Consider the following 12,987-nt stretch of genomic DNA (forward strand, 5'->3'; position numbering starts at 1 on the left):
AGAGATTATAGATCATATCATTACCATAACCACTAGGCCCAAGAGAACGAATCTTGGTCTGGGTCTGTCTTCTGTATCACCCAGCATAAACAAGCAAACCGAGTATCTCAAACAACCAACTGGGCCTGTGCCTTGATCCGCATGCAAAGCCCTCTTATGTTTCTCCAAATATTTTCCTTAAAAATACAAAACATGTGGAAAAAATATCTTTGGAAATGGACAAGGATTAAGGTTTAAGCGAGGTTTCATTTCTACTCTTTCACTTGTTGTTGGTGTTGCTGTTCAATGGCTTCCACAGCCTCCTCCTCAATCTCTGCAACTGCAACTCACAGCTGGAGAAGACCTCCCAAACTCAACCCCACCAAGTCCCTCAAAACCCTCCACTTCCTCTTCAACTCAACCTCCAACTCCAACTCCCTCTTCTTCAAGCCCTCACTCTCTTCCTCCACTCACTTCCCTCTCAGCCTAAGACCCCCTCCCGACCCAATCCAATTCCACCCCCTCAACGACTCCGTGCAAGACAACCTCGTCGAGAATCTCGAGAATTCAATCAAGTTTCAGGTACCCATCAGCGAACCAAGAATCTTCATCCAGGACCCACCATGGATTGCGTCGCTTTTCTTGAAGGGTATGTTCAAGAAAGTCAACAAGGAACTGAAAGTGGAGTCGAAAGAGATTGATAGGAGGAAGTACAATCTGCTGAGGAGGAGGCAGATTAAGGCGGAGACGGAGGCGTGGGAGAAGATGGTGGAGGATTATAAGGACTTGGAGAGAGTAATGCGGGAGAAGAAGCTGGCGCCGAGCTTGCCGTATGTTAAGGCATTGTTTTTGGGGTGGTTTGAGCCTCTGAGGGAGGCCATTGCTAAGGAGCAGAAGGCGCAGCAGACTAAGAAGCACAAGCAGGCGTTTGCGCCACACATTGATTTGTTGCCGGCGGATAAGATGGCCCTGATTGTAATGCATAAGCTTATGGGGTTGGTGATGATGGGGAACCAAGATGGGTGTGTTCAGGTGGTTCAGGCTGCTGTGCACATTGGTATGGCCATAGAGCAGGAGGTGAGTGAGTGTTGTTGGTTTCGTAATGAGCTTGTTTAGATTTTAGTCAATGCAATTTAAGTGTGTTATCGGAGTTTCCTTGTTTGAACATTTTGAAACTGAAGTGAAGTTGGAATATGATATGAAGTTATGTTAACTGTACTGTAGGTTCGGATTCATAGCTTTTTGGAGAAGTCCAAAAGTCTACAGAGAAAGAAGACTTCGGTTGCTGATGAAGATGGTCTGAGCAAGGAGAAGGAGATACTGAGGAAACGTGTAAATGGTTTGATTAGAAGGAAAAGACTGGTGGAGGTGCAAAAACTGCTGAAAAAAGAAGATATGAAGCCCTGGGGAAGGGATACACAGGCTAAGGTTTGTTCAGTTGTTGCCTTCAGCGTTGTGTATTCTCTTAATGTGGCTAATCAGTCCTTTATTGATTTTGAATTTAGATTTTCCGTAACTTTTGTGTAATGTCATATTTCAGCTGGGAAGTCGTTTGATAGAACTATTAACAGAAACAGCTCATGTGCAACCTCCACTTGACCAGTTGGCAGATGGTCCACCTGATGTGAGACCTGCATTTAGGCACAGATTAAAGGCCGCGGCTAAAAGTCCAGGGTAAGTCTTCAAACCATTAGTCTCCGTCAGCAGTTTATTTTTGAGAATTAGATCACATGAAGCTATACTATAACCCATCATAGTTTCTTTAGGACTTGTTTAGATAGTATGAATTGCATTTTATTCCTTTGCAATAAGATGTATTCCTTGGTCCTCACAGGCAGAAACTTGTAAAGAACTATGGAGTTATTGAATGTGATCCCCTAGTTCTTGCCGGACTCGATAAGACTGTAAGTTGAGATATCTCCTTCTGTTTCTTTTCATCTGTTCAGTTTACTCGAAATTAGTTGTATCGTGATTTACACATAACCTACTGTCAGTTTCTGGCTTATAAAGATAAATCTCCCATGCTCACCTATTCTTTCCACATTCTTAAGGCATGGTTTTCTAATACGTTTCCACATGTTCTAGCTTCCATAATCCTACATGTGATGTCTAGTAACATGTAACTGCCATTTCTAAGCCTTGTGTATATGCCAAGTATGCATTGTATTGATCATGTCTAAATTCTCATTGCACTTGCGCCCTGTGCATTGTTATATTGAACATATCTTTACTCTCATTGTGTCACAACCCTACTTAACAGTAACTTTTTGCTTTGTTCATCACAGGCTAAACATATGTTGATTCCTTATGTGCCAATGTTGGTGCCTCCCAAAAGATGGAAAGGGTAAATAAAGGAAGTTTAATTACATATACTGCTGAGAAATTGTGTCAGATAAATTACAAGCCTGATCTCAGCTGTCTATGACATTTAATCATTTTCAAATATTTCCAGGTACGACAAAGGTGGGCACTTGTTCCTACCTTCTTATGTCATGCGTACACATGGATCTAGGAAGCAGGTAGATACAATGAGAAATATTTCTGGAAGACAGATGCAGAAAGTATTTGAGGTACTTAACTATGGTACTAGTTTCTGGTCCTTCAATATGTTCATTCTACAAAGCATAAAATGATATTTGCGTCTGATATGATGTGTGTACAGGCCCTCGATATGCTTGGAAGCACCAAATGGCGGATTAATAAAAAGGTTCTTAACGTGGTGGAGAGCATCTGGGCTAGAGGTGGCAACATTGCAGGCCTGGTTGATCGTGAAGATGTGAGGACTTATTTATCTCTTCCATAATAATACATTCCATCTTTTCATTACTATTTCCAGCATTTAATCAAACTCAGCATGATATTGTACAAATATTTTACTCCACAGTCGCATTTTCCTGTAGGTTCCTGTACCAGAGAAACCACCATCTGAGGATCCAACAGAAATTCAGGAATGGAGATGGAGTGCAAGAAAAGCAAAGAAGCTTAACCAAGAGAGGCATTCTCAACGATGTGACACTGAACTTAAGCTCTCTGTAAGATCTGCTTCTGATTATATAAAATTTAATTGCTTCATCTTGTATTGTTGAGAACCTTTTTAAATGGCATTGATAGTTGATCCAGAGATTCCAGTCCCTACCCTAGTCAAAAATATAAGATTCTAACGACTCTTGCCTCTAATTTGTACACACAATACATACATGTGGCCAATGGGATAGTGGATAACCAGGCCACACTTGTGTTTGGGTTGCATATTTATGAGAGGCTAAGCAATCATTTTAATGGAATCTGACAATATTTCAGTTTGCCAATATAATAACAAGTCGACTGATTCTGGAATAGGTTGCACGCAGAATGAAGGACGAGGATGGCTTTTATTATCCCCACAATCTTGATTTTCGTGGCCGAGCATACCCAATGCATCCCCATTTGAATCATTTGAGTTCTGATCTATGTCGAGGTGTCCTTGAATTTGCTGAAGGGCGGCCTTTGGGGAAGTCCGGATTACGATGGCTGAAGATTCATTTAGCAAACTTGTATTCTGGTGGTGTTGAAAAGCTTTCATATGATGGGCGGATATCATTCGTGGATAACCACATTGATGATATATTTGATTCAGCAACAAACCCTGTCAATGGAAATCGTTGGTGGCTAACAGCTGAAGATCCTTTACAGTGCCTAGCTGCTTGTATCAATCTATCAGAAGCCTTAAATAGTCCTTCACCACATACTGTCATTTCTCATTTGCCCATCCATCAGGTAAAATGCTTCCTTGGGCTGTGGAGTAATAAAAGGGGTACTTTAGTTTATTCAAGTTAATCATGTGTATTCTTTTATCTACTATTCAAAGCGATATTATTTTTTAAATATTTACAAAAATGATAAGTTTTTCAGGTAACTGGTAACATCTTCGCAAGTTATGCATAACACCTAGATCTGAATCATGCTTCAATTTATCATTTTATTTCATTTACTTTGGTTGTCTATTTTTCTTTGAAGAGTGCATTAACAGCAGTTTCTAAATCTTCTAGGATGGTTCATGCAATGGCTTACAGCATTATGCAGCCTTGGGAAGAGATACTGTACGTTCTTTATCCTGCTCATGTTCTGCTTGCTACATGTTTGCTTTTTATTATATATACACATATAATATTATGTATTTCATATTGTATATTATTTTGTTCCCATGATCAAACAGTTCAATTCGCACTGTTGTTTACACCTTCCACTTTCTTGTTCATATGTTGTAAAGTGCTTGGTACTTTGCTTTGCTGATGTTATTTTGATTTTGAATTGTTTTTATGTTTTCAGTTGGAAGCAGCGGCAGTCAACTTAGTTGCTGGAGAGAAACCTGCTGATGTATACTCAGAAATAGCTGTGAGGTATACAACTTTTGAAATGCAATAGATTTGTCTTGTCTATCCCATGTGTTAAATTGTATACCAAACACAAAGTTGTAAGAAAGACCATATCTAACAAGCCAGGGCATTAAAAATTTGAGGTAGATGCACCTTTCAGAAGTTCTAGCCCATGAGGCATGTGTCTCTCTAGCCCCTACGTTATACAAACTGCATTTGTGACTTGTAGATGCACTCCTCAATACCACTTATTTTGACTTATCTTTGCATGTATATGTTGCCAGGGTACATGACATAATGAAAAGAGACAGCAATAAGGACCCAACTACCAACCCAAATGCTTTATTGGCTAAAGTCTTAGTCAATCAGGTTGATCTTCCTCGGTTCTTCTGGACTTCAAATTGCAATATATTATAGTGTTTTCCTTCTTGGTCAATATATATGTCCACATGCCTATTTGTCAACTGACAATATATGGTTTTGGAAGCTTTCAGATTGACCGGAAATTGGTGAAACAGACTGTGATGACTTCAGTATATGGTGTCACTTATGTTGGGGCGCGTGAACAGATAAAAAGAAGATTAGAGGAAAAAGGTCTTATCACTGATGATAGACTTTTATTCACCGCAGCTTGTTATGCGGCCAAAGTAAGCAACCAGAGACACCAAAACTCCTTGATATATTTATGGAACAACAACTAAGTGGAGAATTTCTTGGATTTCATTTAAGCAGTTGGATAATTGAGTAATATAACATGCTTGGTTTATCTATTTAACATGTTTGGTTTATAGATTATTAGGTCATGGAACTTATTAGACTTTCCTAACTACCTGAAGATTAACTATCAATCTAGTACAAGCTTATAGTGTTATACAATTTCAAATTTCACACGGTTATTTCTTAATATACACTCATCTAATTACCTCTTGTCTTCTTTTTTTTAAAGGACTTCTTGTTATATTCATGTATTAGGTAGTTTCTTACACAATAGAAATTTGTTCCTGATTTCTCCATAATATTTTTCCAGGTGACTCTGGCTGCCCTTGGAGAGATTTTCCAAGCTGCACGTGGCATAATGAGCTGGCTTGGTGATTGTGCCAAGGTACTTATTCCTTCAATGATTTGGTCACTAACTGATAGACCTGGACTGCCTGGTAAATCTGAGAGTTAAGTTGTTATCTGAAATTTTTTCAGGTAATTGCTTCAGAAAATCAGCCTGTTCGTTGGACAACTCCTCTAGGTCTTCCTGTTGTGCAACCATACTGTAAAAGTGAACGCCATCTGGTAAGTTTTGACAGATTGTATTAAATTCACTTTTGACTATTTAAAATGACGATTGAAATGACCCCTTTCATGATGCTACGACTTAATTAAAATGACGATTTAGTAACTACTCTCCTTAAATTTGCAGATAAGAACTTCTCTTCAGGTTCTGGCCTTGCAGCGAGAGAGTAACTTGGTAAGCTTACATTACCATCGCTTTTCTTCCTGAGTTTGATTTTTTATTCATAATTTTTTTCAATCATTAAAGATCTGATACTTTGTCAACTCCAGGTAGATGTAAGGAAACAAAGAACGGCATTTCCCCCAAATTTTGTACACTCGCTTGACGGTTCACACATGATGATGACAGCTCTTGCCTGCAGGGATGCTGGCATACGCTTTGCAGGTTTGTCACATAGTTTGTATCTTTGTATTAGACTAGATTTGACTATTTCAAGTAGAGATTTCAAATGGAGGCATGTTAGTCATCAAAATGGTGTCAAATGTGTGCATCAAGAGAAAGATTCTTACAAATGTGGATTTTACTGTATATTGGTGTTTGGAATTAAAAATGATTAGTATAGCTGGTAACTGATCTCTGCTTCTCTCGTTTGCATCATATATCTCCACTTGTTTGCAAGAAACTAAAATGTAGATGCTATCTCCACTATAAATTTCTGATTATATTTGTTTTTGATAATACTGTAAAATGGGCACTCACGCCCATGCACCCAAATCGTGATTGTAGGTCTTAGTGTAAAACAGTGCTCAAAGTCAAAAGCTCAATCTAATGGTTCAGAAATTTGAGGTTTTTTAATTTTCCCAAGAGTACTCAATTTTTTTTGTTCAAAATATATTCAAGCTAATATCCTGCTTAAAGTTCTCTGTACCAAGATGATTAGATAGCAGACTAGAAAATAAAGTCTCTGGTTTGCAGTGATTTAAAATCTGATAAATATGTTCTTCTCACATACATGTCAAACTATGTTATATTCTCATAGATGTTAAACCACGTGTGCAGGGGTGCATGACTCCTTCTGGACTCATGCATGTGATGTGGACCAAATGAATCAGATACTTAGGGAAAACTTTGTGGAGCTCTATAGCAAGCCGATACTTGAGAATGTGAGTCTATTTCTTGAATTTTGTTTTTGTTCAACTATGGCTGCTTTAATGCAACTAAGGAGTGAAGAAGATTTTAGAAAGAATAAAAGTGTTCAGTGAGAAACAAACTTTCAATAAAACAATTCACTAGTGCAACTATCATTGAGAAGCTACTTTCGATTTCTTCCTAAACTATTCTTCGACCTTTATACCATGATATAATGAAATGGTGAAAAGAACTTGCATTTAGAAAGTTCTTTACATCCTTTTAATGTATACATAACCACAAATCACATTGTATGATATTGCTTTCATACTCTTTACTTTTGATTTGTAACTCTTTTCCAGCAAATAAGAAATTTCTGAGCTGCCCTATCGTAAAATTATATTTTTGAGTGACTCAGTGATAACTCTGGTTGTTTTCAGTTGCTAGAAAGCTTCCAAGCAGCATATCCAGAGTTGACATTTCCTCCCCTCCCTGAAAGAGGTGACTTCGACTTGCAAGAGGTTCTAAAATCTCCATACTTTTTCAACTGAATCTTCATACATAAATGGCGATAACATGGGGATAGCAATCTCACTTGGACCATACATGTCAACCACAAATGACCGAAAGCTTTAGCAAGAGTTCATAAAGATATGGACATAACAGAAGAGGTTGCTTCTGAGAGAGCTGATAGGGAAATGTTTGATTTCCAAATGCTCTGAAGCAAGTCTGTGATTGTGATGGGGTGATGATCATCTTCAGGGTTTATGATCTGGTTCCCTATTTTAGAGGCGAACGATGTACAGTAGAAGACTCTTCTTGGGAAGGCCACGGTTCAAGATCTCTCTTAAGTGGGAAATGTTTATGGAGGCTCAAGACATACAAGCTGGGAAGTGTGTCCTGGCCGGCCGTAGGAGCCAATTTAGCACATTTCATACGAGTAATGCAAAATTCTTGTATTGGAATAGAAAGGGTAGAAAGGGATCGTAACATGTTATTTTGGGCATACCTGTATAATAGTGAATGGGAAATTCTTGCAAATTTTTGCGCAAGAAGTGTAAAGAAATGAAAGAATTGTATTGATGGTTCTATACAAATGTAAACGTTTCAACTTGAAAACAAGATCATCTTGAAACAAGAACTTAAATGAGATGTGCGCTCCTTTGTTGGGATAGATTGTGTCCATGACTGAATTTATTTTACAAGCATTCTCTATCAACCACAACAAGAAGAGACTGCTTCAAGCCCTCAAAAGTAAACGTCTCATTTGGGTTTTGGCCACAATTCTAACCAGAACAAAGATTAACATTTGCTGCAACACTACTCATAAGAGTGCTAAAAGCTTCCACACAAGGCAGGACTGGCCAATGAAATAAATGAATACTGTAGATTTATAAGACCACCTGTGGAGGCGGTGTACAATATGTTCAAAATGAATAACACCAGGTGTCGAGAGATTTCAAAAGAAAAACTGTGTAAGTTATATACATTAGCATCATCAACTTTACAATCCCATCTGCTTCATCCACAAGGACCACTTTACCGCCTCCAAATATTCATCATTTTTTCGTAATGCAGCAATCAGATTGATGTATGTAATCTTATCGGGCTCTACACCATTTTCTCTCATTTCCTTGAGCAAATAGACAGCATCTTCAACCATTCCTGCAATTCCATATGCCTTGATCAATGTGTTATAGCTGCACAGATCAGGTCCCAGTCCACATTCTTTCAACTCAGTCAGCACCCCAGCAACTTCATCTATCCATCCTTGCTCTCCATAGATATTGATCATAGTGTTGTAGGTGTGATGGTCCGAACCGCAGCTTGTCTCCTTCATTCTTTGCAAAACGCTTCTAAACTGCTCCATTTGGTTTTCTTTCCCATAAGCATCCAGCATACTATTGTAGGCTTCAAGGGAAACTGAAAATCCATTTAACTGCATCTCTCGTACTGCTGAAGACATGCTCTTGAAGTCTTTGTTTCTCCCATACGCAGCTATAATAGTATTGTAAGAGATTGTATCTACCAGATCCCATTTCTGGGCCATCAAGAACAACTTCCTAGCCTTCTTTAAGAGCTTTGCTTTCCCATATACATCAAGCATGACATTGAAGGTTATGGTATTAGGTACAAACCCACGTTTAAGCATCTGATCAAACATCTCTGAGATCTCATCAATTGGCAAAGCGCGAGAACAGCAGTTTATGACACAGTTGTACATTTCCTGATCCCAAGTCACTCTGGTCTTCAAGATTCGATAGTACAGTTCTTTCAACTTATCAAGTCTGCCGCATTTTTGATAAATACGGAACATATCACGAAGCATATAGATGTCTGGAATTAGGCCCTCCTGTTTTTCCATCAAGTCCAGAACAGAGCAGGCATCTTCCAAAGAACCAGCTTTGACATACATTCTTACAGCAATACCATAAGCAATCATGTCCAAGACGATTCCTGAGGATTCCAACTCAAGATAAACTTTCTTCGCTTCAGAGAAGAGATCCATGATGCTGTAAATGTCAATCATTGTGCACATGATGTGCATGTTTGGCTTGCCATCATGTTTGGGCATTTGATTGTATATTGTCACAGCATTCTCAAGATGACCCAACTCTTTACATGAGCAAATTAACAAATGGTACAAATTATCTTCAAAATGTGGATCCTTCCACTGCTTTTCCCTCAACACTTCCATAGTATCATCCACCAAGCCGTGCTTCACATAAGACATGACAAGACTCGAACAAGAAGTCCGGCTGACAAGAACATGTTGATATAAAGCACCTCTCAAAAGGAAAGGCACTTTATCAATCCTTCCAGCCTTCTCATATGCTTGCAGAAGAATACCAAGGATTGATGAATATTGGCATCCTATCTTCTGCATATCATCGAGAGTTCTGATGGCCCCATCTTCATCCTCATGCTTGGCTTGCAGGTTTATTAATGTGTAAAGGTTAGACGAATTAGGCTTGTATCCCAAACGTTTGAGCTCTTTGTAGTACCAATATGCTTCCTTATAATTGTCAGTTCTACCCCAACCTTCAATCATGGAACGGTAAGTTGTTTCATCAGGCTCTAATCCGACTTTCTTAATGCCTAGAAATAGGTGATGAGCAGCGTCCATTTTAGATGCCTTCCCATATCCGGTTATCAATGTATTATACGCAACTATGTTTGGAGAAAACCCTGCTTCTTTCATGGAGACTACTCCTAGTTCAGCAGCTTCCACTTTTCCCTGCTGACAATAAGCATTAATCACTACCAACCAGTTATCCAAATTCGGTATCACTCCATCTTCTTTCATTAAGCCAATGATCTCTTCTGCTCTCTCATACAGACTCATACGAGTATAAATTGTGATCATTGCCGAGTATGCAGATTGACAAACAATCCCAAAGTTCCTCATTCGAGAAAAAGTGAACTCCGCTTCCTCAACATTCCAGCCCTTCTGGTACAACGCCATCAGCATACCAAATGTCGCAACATTAGGCTGGACTCCATATTCGAGCATCATTGCAAACCACTTAGCTCCTAACTCCACACGCCCCAACTTACTACATGCATAAATAAGGGTATTGAAGACCTGATAATTCAGTTCACACCCAAATTCAGTAACCATTTCCTGAATCAAATTCTCAGCTGCATCCCAATTTTCTCTCCTACCCAACACACGGAAAACCGAGTTAAAAGCACTAACATTGCCTTTGAGTTTCCCATTGATTCTCATCCACTCAAAAAACTTGAGAGTCTTGAAATCACTAGACCTCTCTAGCCTTTTCAAAATATCATTACAATGCTCTAAGCTCATGTCAGACTTGATAACAGAGTAATCAACATCAAATTCACCATCATTCACAAACACATTCTCCAATTTCCTAACCCACTTACTCTTTCTTGAACTAGACCTCAAACCCACTTCTCTCTTACTCAATCTCTTTGTGCCACTAATCCCCTTCCCAATTTCATGTCTTGAGCAATCTGGGTTTTGCTCATTTAAACTCTCAGCCACATTCAACTCAGACTGGAACCGGTTGACCTTAATAGCATTAACCCTGTTCAAAGAATTAACAACAAGAGAAGCTCTACTGTAGCAAAAAGAATTGAACTTTTTGGAAGAATCTAAAGTCTCCAAAGAAATGGGGAATTGCAGTGAGCCCATGAAAGTGAAGCGAAGTACTAACCCAGAATAGAGGAGAAGAAGGAAAAGCTCCAAACTTTGATCATCAACTTTGTGAAATGGAAGAAATGGGTGCTTCCCAAATTGTGGGCAGGTAGAAAAGGGCATATACCTTTGGATTTGGGAGGTGGAGATAATGGAATTTGAAGCAGTGGAGGAAAGTGTGCGCCTTTTAGATTTTGTAGCTTCTGTTTCACCGGAGTTAAATTACTACCAATTTTTTTACCAATGACCAGAAAATAAGAAGATTCTATTTATCTCCTTTATTTTAATGGACCAGCTGCAAGTAAATATAATTTTATCTTAATCTCAATCTCGATAATCTCGATATTCCAATCTTCATAAGGAAAGAATGGTGTGTGATTTTTAATTTAGGAGGTGTGGATTTCATAATTTTTTTTTTGTTACATTGTTTTTTTAGTTTTCTAATTAATGTGATTATATGAAGCAGTCAAATTAGGTTGTCTAATTTTGTGCAATTTTTTCTGTCTCCTGCTTTCCAATCCCAATGAGGAAAGGAAGACGCTAACAGACTGCCTCCATTGCATTTTATAAATATACATGGTGAGGCTGGGAGACATGCATGAAGTCGTAGCTTCTGGTTTGGGACAATATGAAGAGCCACAGAAGGATCCGCCACAGAAAGTTGAATTTGATGGAGCTGCTACCCATGGAACTCCTGGTGGACATCCTAAAGAGAGTGTCTGCAGAGTCTGTGTGTCGCATCCGATGCGTCTCTAAGATGTTGTTAAGCATAGTCGACTCCCCCTCTTTTGTTAAGCTGCACTCTACTTTGGTATTTGATCCAGATTCTCGTGTAACACCCGCTCCACCTCAATTCATCCTGCATTATGGCCTATCACGCTTTTATTCTCGCCGAGAAAACATGCTATCCTCCTTTCATTCACTTCACTACGACCCTTCCAATGCCCAAGGTGCTCCTCAACTTAATCCAAGACTTATTTTGCAGTCATCCAATCCCACATATTACAGTCTACGGTTTGTGTTCTGTAACATGTTTTGCATCAAATACTGGAGCGATCATGCACTCAGCTTCTTGATCAATCCTCTTCGAGGAGAAGTTCTAAAGCTCCCACCCAGTCACAGTATTGCTCAACAAATTTTTGGTCCATATTCCGAAGCAAGGGATGTTTCGACTGGTATGGGATTCGATAGTATAACCAATACGGCAATACCTACAAGATTGTTCGTGTTACAGATATTAGGAAAAGGTACGGAGCGAGATGCTGGGTAGTCCAAGTGCTTGTACTCGGCACAAGCGAATGGCGACAGGTAACCTCAGCTCCACCTCCGGAAATAACATTACGTTGCTACAAGAATGTATGTGCTCATGGAGATATGCATTGGCTCTTGTATCCTTATACAAGGGAAGGAATTCAAGGACAAGTCCATATACTTTCTTTCGACTTCAAGAAAGAAGAGTTCTTTTGGATTCCCAATCCCTACAGATTACCGGATACGTGCTGTCAGTTACACTTGATCAATTATAGAGGATCTATGGCCATAGTGGATACTACATCAGGTACGACTATTGAGATATGGGTGATGAAAGACTACATTAAAAAACAGTGGATGTTGGATTATTCCATCAGTATTCAAGTGCTTGAATTAGATCCTCAATTTAAGTTTTCGGAAGCTGTTTGTTGTGAATGGGAGCATGGCATACTTTTCACACATTCATCGGCCACAATAACATTGTTTTTGGATATGAGAGGACCTGTTGTTACCAAGACTCTTGTCAAATGTCCAATTGAGGGTAATTTGGTGCAAAGGCATATCATAAGTCTTCATGGGAGCTTGATTTCCCTGAAGAGCTTGGCAAATTTGGAGGAAGCAGAAGAGCCAGCTACTTATAGCGATTGGTCTGAAGGAGTAGCAAGAGGGAAGAATTTCTTTTATTTGACAAGGCGGCATTAGTTTTTTACTTATTTCGATCAACTGTATTCGATTCAAGTTTTAATTAGAAGTTTTTTTTGTTTTTGTTTTTTTTTTTTCTCGATGAAAGGTTTAATAAGTTCAATGGAGTTACAAGTAACAACTTTTAGATGGTGTAATATTTGCTTTCTCTGCAGATTAGATTTCATAAACCTCTTTTAGAT

At 38.9% G+C, this 12,987-nt stretch overlaps 2 protein-coding genes across 2 annotated transcripts; one reads left to right on the forward strand and one right to left on the reverse strand.

Annotated features, from left to right (window-relative positions):
• Positions 1-211: 211 nt before the first annotated feature.
• LOC101294875 (DNA-directed RNA polymerase 3, chloroplastic-like) lies at positions 212-7,858 on the forward strand. The gene is made up of 19 exons (XM_004287100.1): positions 212-1,056; positions 1,204-1,407; positions 1,520-1,653; positions 1,814-1,883; positions 2,265-2,323; positions 2,432-2,549; positions 2,642-2,755; positions 2,880-3,011; positions 3,319-3,735; positions 4,008-4,058; positions 4,288-4,358; positions 4,619-4,703; positions 4,829-4,981; positions 5,362-5,436; positions 5,529-5,618; positions 5,746-5,793; positions 5,889-6,003; positions 6,619-6,722; positions 7,128-7,858. Exons 1-19 carry the CDS (start codon positions 286-288, stop codon positions 7,236-7,238), a joined length of 2,922 nt encoding a protein of 973 aa, XP_004287148.1. The 5' UTR covers positions 212-285; the 3' UTR covers positions 7,239-7,858.
• Positions 7,859-8,191: 333 nt separating this feature from the next.
• LOC101295158 (pentatricopeptide repeat-containing protein At4g30825, chloroplastic-like) lies at positions 8,192-10,950 on the reverse strand. Its single transcript, XM_004287101.1, has one exon. It carries the CDS (start codon positions 10,847-10,849, stop codon positions 8,192-8,194), a length of 2,658 nt encoding a protein of 885 aa, XP_004287149.1. The 5' UTR covers positions 10,850-10,950.
• Between the last annotated feature and the right edge of the window lie 2,037 nt (positions 10,951-12,987).

This window comes from Fragaria vesca, linkage group LG1 (assembly GCF_000184155.1).
Source record: "Fragaria vesca subsp. vesca linkage group LG1, FraVesHawaii_1.0, whole genome shotgun sequence".
Taxonomy (NCBI): domain Eukaryota; kingdom Viridiplantae; phylum Streptophyta; class Magnoliopsida; order Rosales; family Rosaceae; genus Fragaria; species Fragaria vesca.

Excerpts from the sequence above, each read along its gene's own strand:
- LOC101295158 (XM_004287101.1), bottom strand. The coding sequence starts at position 10,849 with ATGGGCTCACTGCAATTCCCCATTTCTTTGGAGACTTTAGATTCTTCC.
- LOC101294875 (XM_004287100.1), top strand. The coding sequence starts at position 286 with ATGGCTTCCACAGCCTCCTCCTCAATCTCTGCAACTGCAACTCACAGC. Across the intron at positions 1,884-2,264 it reads TTGCCGGACTCGATAAGACT|GCTAAACATATGTTGATTCC; the intron begins GTAAGTTGAGAT and ends TGTTCATCACAG. Across the intron at positions 5,437-5,528 it reads GGCTTGGTGATTGTGCCAAG|GTAATTGCTTCAGAAAATCA; the intron begins GTACTTATTCCT and ends AAATTTTTTCAG.